Here is a 9,255-nt window from a genome sequence, read left to right as displayed (position 1 = left end):
TACACTTTCTGAAACCTAGTATCAATGAACAAAAAAACCCCGGTTTTGCAATGGCTCATCTTCCTTAGCTGTTCTTTTACACCTGTTACTACCTGGCACCATCAGCGCGTACTGACGGGTTTTGCTTCTGACATATTAGAGTAAATCTGCATTAGCAGTTTACACCCATGGGTAGCTTCTTTTCAGAAGTCCATTGTGCTGTTTCTTTTGTAGGTCTACATTTAACAGCCCTGAGTTTATGTTCTTTTGTATTTTCCTCACTTGGATAAGCTTTCACTTCTATTTTAAAGTCTTTTTCTAAAGAAAAAAAAAAAAAAAACCCAATATTTTACTCTAGTACTTTCTTTTTATTTTTTAAATTCTTCTAAGGTGTTTCTCAGTTGGCATTATACGCTTACTGTACAGCAGTAATATAACTTTAGCTACCTCCCTGACACCTACAAACACAATTCTGTTATTTTCCTTGTTTCACGATTTTAATGTACTTCTTTTAATAAAACATTGATGATATAGATTTTCTTGTGTAACCTCTTCCCTCTCCTCTATTTGACTATGTTACAATCACTATTAAAGAGAAGTTCTCAAAACAAAAAACAAACCAGACCCCTTCACATCTTAAGCCAAGTTTTGTGTCCCATCTCCTGTTCAGGATTAAATCAAGAGTTGCTTCTGGTGTTGAAGATTCTTTGGCCAGTGACTCTTAAGCAGCAATCTTGTACGAGAGAGAAATTTTCTGTTTCTTCAGCAGACTCCATTGCAATAATAACACCAGTCCAATTCTTCCGTTATTATTGGATTTCCTACGTTCTCAAGCCCAACCTGTCTTAGCACCATTCCACTCATGTTACCATCCCATTCAGGTGATCAATACTACAGTGCCCAAACCATATTCTTCCTCCAATGGGATTTCAATCCACAAAGACAGTGTCACGCATGCTGACACTGCTTCCCTCTATTTTATGTGATTCTTTGCTTTCTCTAACGTATATCACTACAATATCTCCATTAGGATCGGCTTTGTATCTTGTATTTAATTTGCATTCAGTATTACAGCGTCCTACAGATCAGCTTCCTTCCATCAAATTTACTGGTACAAAGCACATTTTGATGGCGCTTACATTAACTGCATTCCAAGATAATAAACAAGAGATTTTGGTTCTAAAGAAACCTTGGACTTCCAGCCCTTAAAATGTCTGGATGGGAGAACTCCACTTGACAAAGACGAGGGACTTGTACACTGCAGGAACCCACAAGACTCTAGCCAGTCAAGGGGACATTTGGCTACGTCCATTCATCCTCACTGGAGCTCAAATGCTACAGAAATCCTGCATTATCTCTCTCTGCTATCAGCAACAACCGTAATAGCAATAGCTCAACATCAAAAAAACGAGGGAGATTTTCAGAGATGAATGCTAGCAATGCTGTATACAAAGGACAATGATATTTTACAAACCTACATGATTCTGCAGTGGTGAATATCACTTGTTTTTTTATCAAACAGGACACAGGCAGCAGGAAGCAAATATCTTCTAGATTTATACCAATCCATGTGTCACATTTATAAAGTGATCTTTTCTCTGGCCCTTGGCAGAAAGGCAAATGCTGCATTGGATTTCTGTCTCCAAGGCTTGAAATCATTTACCCTCGACAGCTGCTACCCCCCTCCTCTGACCCAAGACCTTTCTTGTATAGAAGAATGTTTGCTTATTTGCTGCTGCTGCTGCTGCACAGCTACAAAGAGGGGGAGAGTGGGAGAAGCTGCATGGCTGGGGGTACTGAGGAGAATAATAGAGTTAGGAAACTGGTTAGAATACAGAAACTATTTCCTAAAGATACATTTTAGACGGTGATTTAGGTATTCTCATCCTAAAACAGAGATTAGACTTGAAAGCTTTCCCTTCCCTCTCCCTTTTGCCCCCCCTCTTTAAACCTTCAGAGGATATCTTTGAGAAGCCCGTCTGAAATTAATGAATACCCTGCAGGGCAGGAAAGTAAAACCATAACCTTAAGCTGTATGAGGCATGTGAAAGTCACCAGTTAGTCTCATCATCTACATGGTAAGAAATGGAAATCACAGAGAAGTGATTTCATGTTTGCTTATTTCCCACTGCCTCCCCCTTCCCACAGGACACTAGTGATTTACTTCCTCCTCCTCTTCTTCTCCGTCCCTCTCAATTATCTGAAGAAGCTTCTTCTTATCATCATCAGTTTCTTCTAGCGCAACAGACTCCTCTTCCCTGTGACGACTGTGCTCTCGTGCACTAGCTTGTTTCCGACGTGCTTTGATTTCTTCTTCCTCTTCATCACGGGGTCTTTTTGTCCCTCTGTTAGGCTAAAGTCAGAGAAATAAGATGAATGAATACAAGTCTTTTGTGACGCTTGCAAACCAGAACACCAATATTACAAGACATACTGAGGAAATTCTTACAGGTTGTTTAAAACACATGCTTACACAACGCTTAACAACTCTGAAAACTGGAAAGGAAATTAATTTAGTGAAGTGGAACATCACATGAGTAGATGAATGGCTCTGCCAAGAGCTATGTCAACAACCTACCTTGTTTGATCTATGAACACGATTCACGGGAAAATATCTTCGTAGGCAGCAAGGACTAGTATTTCAAAGACAAGAAGTGGCCAAACTGAACTGCTCAGGGGCTGTACAGCTGGCCATCTTAAGGATCTGGAATCAGCTAAGTCAGCTGAGACAACCTCACGTTTTACAGACAGAAAACCAATGTGCTCAAGCAGATAGCAGTGAAAGATAATTTTTACCCACCTAGTATATGAGATTATATTGAATTCTTGTGTGCATCCTAATTCACATTGACTTCCCCCATCCTTCTGTCTAGTTTGCTGACACTTGAATGCAGAATCAAAGCCTAATTTAGAGTATGCAGGGCTGGAGTATTGTTGCTTGCTGCAGTTCCGCAGGGGCTTGGCACCAGATTAAGCAGTGCCCGTACCTTTACGGTGTGCTTGGAACAACTTATTATTTTATTCTACATTTTCTATTTAATCGTCAAAATTAAAGGTAAGTTGCCAGGGACAAGAAAAAGTCCATTAACCCTAACCCCATGTTTTAACTTAGGCAAAAAGGGACGAAAGGATTTGCAATAAAAGGAAAAACTCTCTCCCTTCAAAAACTACAAGGATATTAAACTTGGTCTCTCATATTTTTTTGAAGGATAACCAAGCTGGAACAGGAGTACTCCATGCTCTATAACTACAGGAAAACAAAGCTTAATTCTTCACTATTTAAAAGGAGCCTGTGTGCTAAGAACAATGAAAACAGTAAGAAAAATATTTTTACTTTCTATCAGCTGCTCAAGTTGCCTGGTAGAGGATTTCATAACCCCGCTAGGTCTAGCATTTGTCCAGCCTATTTCATAAAACATTATCTGGCAGGAAGACCCCACTGTTCTGCTTTGTGGGACCCTTTGTCTAAAACCATAAAAGTCACATCATGCTTTCATGAACATAAGACCTGCTTTTCAACTGAGATTTCGATTCTCCTCGGTTTTGATTCAAAGAAAGAAAGACGCAGAGGGAACAGGCAACAGTGTCATTCTCCTGCCAGGTCCAGCACGAGTGTGGGTGTCAAGGTGGGAATTACCAGCTCCCCAGCAGGTTGCGAACTTTTGATCCCCGAAGGACAATAAATCTTTCGGGCTCATCAGGCAATCCCGCTGTGATTCAATTACGATGCGCATGATGCAGACCAGCTATGGCTGCTTCTCTGCACAACCCAGAGAGCATTTACATATTTATTTCAATATAAAGGAAAAACTATCAAATGCAAACTCTGCTCTCAAGAAAAAGGCTTTCAGGAGAGATGTAAAAAAAAAAAAAAACAAAACCCAAAAAAGACACACACACACCCCCACACACACCTCTGGGAAAGCACTTGAAGTGTGGATTACAATGAGAGGCAAACCGGACAGCTGACTGACCACGATCACGTTGTGTTTTCAGGGTTACCACGTTGTCACCACTTTGAGGAAGGTGCAGAATCAAGTTTCCCAGACAACGTATTAGCACAAATCAAAGCTCTAGATGCCTGCTCCCAGCTAGACCTATTCAAACTCAGTTATCTATCTCCTTTCTGCCTACCTCTTCTCCGCTGTTCCCATTACAGATGGTATGTTCTTGATTTAAAACTCTTCTAAAGTGTTCCCGTGCACTTTTAAAGCAGTTACTCAGCTCATAATTCAATAGCCATGAAGCAGAAGCATACCTGGAGATTCTTTGAAATGAAAAATTTATTTGCTTGAAGGTTTGTGGGGTTGTTTTTTGGGGAGGTTGTTGGGGTTTAGTTTTTTTTTTTAGCAGATTCCTATTACTTATCTTCTAGGTACATTAAAATATAATTTCACATAGATCCATTTGGAAACAAATGCGTCATTGTCAACAACGAGTAATTCAAACCCTCCCCAAGTAATCAGCAACTCAATGTGCTCTTCTAAATGACATCATCTAAGGAAAACACTTTGGTAAATACATATTCCTTACTCAGCGCCCTTAATGGCACACAGGTCTCTGTCCTTCCTATGTCCTTCCACTTACTCCTCGATAATACCCAATTCATCCTAAACCACCTTCGACAGATTAATGTTACAAACACAGATACAGAAATTAGTGACATAAGAAGTCCTGAAATTTACAGTGAAAAGCCCTACAAGATCTGCCTTCGATGTTCCTAATTTAAGGAGTCAGAATCTCATTCCTCACTCTTATTTCTAAACATTAAAAAAGGAACAAAAACCTCAGTGAGACTGCAGCTGTAATGAGGGACCGAGGGAGCTGGTGGTTTGTCAGACGCAAAGTAATGTACTATGGGAAGGGACTATATCACCAGAACAAAATCTAAATTAAAACTCCATCATGAAACCAACCCCATTTCCTCTGAGTACACAATCCTTAGTATCAGAATTTACACTCTGTTTCAATCTCAATTATTTTATCCTTTTTTGTATTTATACATTGTTGGGGGGGAGAAATCTTCTATAATACATAACAGGAATCATTATGATAAATTATGGAAGTGCCCAGCATGCAATTATTAATGCTGCCAACATATTGGCAATAGACAGTAATTGAATTCCCGGGCAAACGCTATTAAGCAGGCATTAAGGTTTTTCCTCTCGTTATTGATGTTATGCAAAACCTTACTAAGAATATTGCAGTTTTCCAACCAGCATTATTAAAACTAAGAAATCAAGGCATAAGTGAAACACCTGGGTTTCTGCTCATTTCACAAGAGATGCACAGTCACGAACAACTGATTTAAGGCAAGCATTATCTTCTGTTCATTGATTTTCATCTTTGGTTTGCATTTGTATTTTCTAAAGGACTGTTACCAACCAACAAGAATTAAGCACGTACATTGTTACACTGAGACTGCTGCATTTTGCCAAGCAAACACATATATTGTGTCTAAACACATTTATTTAAACAGTTTCATAGCTTCACACACATCTACACAAGTTTTGCTTGCTGGTAGAAAAGGGAAAGTTAATCATTTGATAAATAAAATGTGGGGTTTTTTACTCAGTTGTGCTAAGGTGCATTTGGCAAGAAGATGGAATTCATTAGAAAACGCACAAGAAAAGCATTTTTAAATTGTTTTGTTAGTTAAGCTTAATTTTGTTCCTGTTGAATGCAGTGCATTCACGGTAATTTATTCAGAAGACATTTTCATTTAAATCTAACACTGATATCATCACACAAAAAACAACGAATGCAAAAGGGTTTAAAAAAAATGACATTTATAAAATACAACAAAGTAAACAAAAGCTGGTGATTGGCAAGGGAAGAATTATCTTTCTGTTTCTCTTCCAGCCTTCAGCTGTGTTTGCTCTGGATGTTAACTGACCCATCCCAAGCTGTTACAGCCGGGGTCCCAGACCTCCTTGAGAAATACACACCGGACATGGGTCTTCACCTGCGCACGGACACGCAACACAGAGCCTGCCCTTCCGTCCGGGCCGCAGAAACAACAGCACCCGCCTCGCGTGCGGTGGAGGCGGGAGACGTTACGTCCTAAATCAAAGAACAATGATCCGCCCAGGGCCCCTGCCTGGTCTCCCTCAAAGCAGTGACTGCACATTAGTATCAGGATTAAGTATCCCATAGAATCTGAAGACATATTGTTTAGGCCCCTGATTGCTTCCAGCCTTCTCCGAACATCAGGAAGGTTTAAAGAAGTCTCAGTAATGGAGTTTCGTATTACTAAGACATCTGCTTTGTAAGTAACCTTGTTACTGTGAAGCTCAGAAATTATTTGTTAATGAAATCTGAAATAAATCTTCATAAGTGATGCAGCTTCTTCAGTGACCACATCTCAGCCGGCTGCAGCCTGCTCAGAAGAGCCACTGCAGAAAGCTCCGCGTTAGCCGTCAATTTAGGACTCCTGAAAGCAAGCCCCAAATCTCCAGAGGTATCTTCACTAACTTCTTAATTTTGTTTCCAACATTTGTGATAAACCAGGCTACTATCAATCTTACTTTTCGTTGTTTTCTTCTTCCTGAAGCACGACACTTCTAGATGGTGCAGGATCTGAGCGCTAAAAACTGGAACTACCAGGAAAACCCAGAAATCTCAGGAAGTCTCAAGAGCTCCAAAATCGCACAAACTGAGGCAAATTAAATGAAAGATGCGCACTGCATCTACACGGATACAGACCATTACTTCCAGAGGGAATGAACCCCTGTCCTCTCCAGACTTGCCCATGAGGCTCCAAACTGCCCCGAGGAGCACGGCCGTCGGGACCCCCGCGGGGAGGTGCGCAGGGCAGGGATCTGCCTCGACAGGCTTTTACACACACTCCGGTTCGGTGGCCAAAGATAACACATCGAAAAGTAAGCTAAAGACTCACTCGCAACCCCGTTAGTGTACCAACACAGGTTCTGTAGCGTGGGGCCTGCACTCACCAGGAGCCGAGCCGAGCGCTGCGGGCCAGCGGCTGAGCCGGTGACGGCTCCTCGTTTTAACCCGCAGGCAGGACAAGAGCTACCAGGGTAATAAGGCTGTAAGTAGTCAACAACCTGCTCGGCTGAGCTGCCTCTGCCATCAGATGCATCCGTTACGTTGCAGATTTACAGGAAATTATCTATACCAGCAGCAGAAGTTATCATGCGCCTCCACTGATATGCGGAGATCCATCCCACTACAAACCGCAAGGAGATGGCCCAGCTCGGCGAAGTCAGACCTTATCCCATTATTTACTGCTCCTTCTGTTGATTTTACTAATACTCCATTAAAAAATTAGCAATTTGTAATGATCACTCACAGTGGTGAAACCTGCATTTAATGAGAATTAAAATAATCTCCCTTATTCCCTCCCCAGACAACTGAAAGAGATCTCTGAAAATAACCGGAGTTGGCTTTGTCCCCTTAATTACCCTCCGTAATCGGAGGCCGGACACAGAGGATCTGGGCACAGTCTTTCTGGGCAGAACAGCAGCAATATTTAATCATCAGTTTAGACCATCTGCAACTGTTTTGCAACAACACATAAAGTTTATGGATTCCTGAGCTTTCTGTAAACTGCCAGGTGCTGTTTAATTGTATTTTTTGTTGCAAGAGGTTCCTTTTCCCACTCTGACAGACACTTGGTGCTGAATTGGTGGCACAGTGCCTGAAATCTTCCACGTCAAGTTTGGCACTGAGGAACAACATCTTCTTGATTAAGCAAGGGCACAGATTAGGCATTTAGAGGAGGCAAATTCAAAACAACGTAAGAGAAAAGCAATTGTTTTGGGTTGCGCTGAGGGAAGCTGAGAAGACCGACCCATTTGCAGCAAGAGATTAAAATCAGACAGCGGAGGTGCGCACCACCCATCATCCAGCCCACCCCTCTGACAGCCGGTGCCACCCCTGCACCGAGGATGAATGAGGAGACCTTGAGCCAGCCCGCTCCTCAGCCCAAAGCGGGAAAGCACCCAGACCTGCGCCTAAGTTAACCTTACAACGCCAGACTGAAAAGTGGAGCAGGTCAGGAGCTGTTCTATGAGCCACCGAGCCATCCTCCTCCCAGAAGCAGCAGCCCGTCAGCTGGGTACAGCAGGCAGCCTGGAGCAACGCTCACTTAATTTATCTGCCACGCACAAGTCAGCATCCTCTCTGTGGCACAGGCGCGGCAGAAGTCTGATTATTCTGAATTTTACACGTTCAGTGGACAAGAATGTACATTTCCAAAAACGATACAGGAGGGCACTTCCCTGACAGAGCTGTGGCAGACGCCTGACCCGCGCAGGATGGCAGGCAGCGAAACCTGCTGTTTCCAACCTTTGTTTCTCTCTTTCAGCCAGAAGCGCCCTCACAGAAGGGAATCTCATTTTCTCAGAATCAGAGCTATTCATCTGCCTTCTGCTCCTCCACTCCTTTCACCTGTATTCACCGTTTCACCCAATTCTGGAGGTCTGAATTCACTGACACTGAAGTCCAACACTTACTCTGCAGCGCTATCTCATCTGCTGACAGAGGAGCCACCTGTGTTCAGGTGAGAGACCAGAAGAGCGCAGAGGGAGGACAACACCTTCAGGAACAATCTCAGTAGTTGGTTGAAAGCTGCAGAATGTTTTGTCCCGCAGCTAAAAATAATTTCAGCAGCAAGGAAAGAAATTAAAATTGTAATACCCAGCAGCTAAGCAGCATTTTCTTTACCTCTAGCCTCATCCAACGGAAAGCTGCGCAGAAATCAAAGTGACCAAAGCAAAGTGGATGTGTGCTTTCCTCCAGAGCAGAGAATCCTGCAGACTTCACATTTTCAGAGCAAGAGAAAAAACAACGAACAAAAGCCAAACTAGAGCCTGTTTGTTGTAATTTTTTAACCAGAAGTTCAACACAGGTTTACCTTTCTGCGCCTTAGGTGTAAATACAAAACAAGTAACGGACAGCATCATTAACCGTAACTGAGGCAGAGAAGACCAAAGAATTAAAGGAACGTGACAAACAACCACTCTAATTTGATACTGAAAAATCACTAGAAAAAAGGGCAGGTAGAGAAATACAGAAGTAGAGGAGATCTCAGAACGGCAGGACTCTGCTGTCAGCACCCCACAAACGGACGAAGGACGTTAGAGACAGACAGAGCCACCCATGGAAGAAAACGTCCTGGCGCTGAACCAAGGAGGAGCCTAGTGGCGTTCCCAAAGACAGACTGTTCTTACAGCCGTACTCCAGAGTGTTTTGATGCCACTGGGAAAAGATTACGAGGCGCTTCTGAAACCCGAAGGTAACTTTTCCTCTTTC

The 9,255-nt window shown here is 42.5% G+C and overlaps 1 protein-coding gene across 1 annotated transcript in view; it reads right to left on the bottom strand.

The window, feature by feature from the left end:
* Nucleotides 1–9,255, bottom strand: part of CTNNBL1 (catenin, beta like 1) — a 64,830-nt gene that overhangs the window by 47,283 nt on the left and 8,292 nt on the right. The window contains exon 2 of the mRNA XM_009318751.1: nt 2,144–2,332. Coding sequence (XP_009317026.1) covers nt 2,144–2,332 — 189 coding nt within the window. The remainder of the gene's footprint in view (nt 1–2,143; nt 2,333–9,255) is intronic.

The sequence above is a fragment of the Pygoscelis adeliae genome, unplaced genomic scaffold, assembly GCF_000699105.1.
Source record: "Pygoscelis adeliae isolate BGI_AS28 unplaced genomic scaffold, ASM69910v1 Scaffold432, whole genome shotgun sequence".
NCBI classification, from domain to species: domain Eukaryota; kingdom Metazoa; phylum Chordata; class Aves; order Sphenisciformes; family Spheniscidae; genus Pygoscelis; species Pygoscelis adeliae.
Note: the sequence above shows the minus strand (reverse complement) of the source record. Positions and strands in the feature narration are given on the sequence as shown.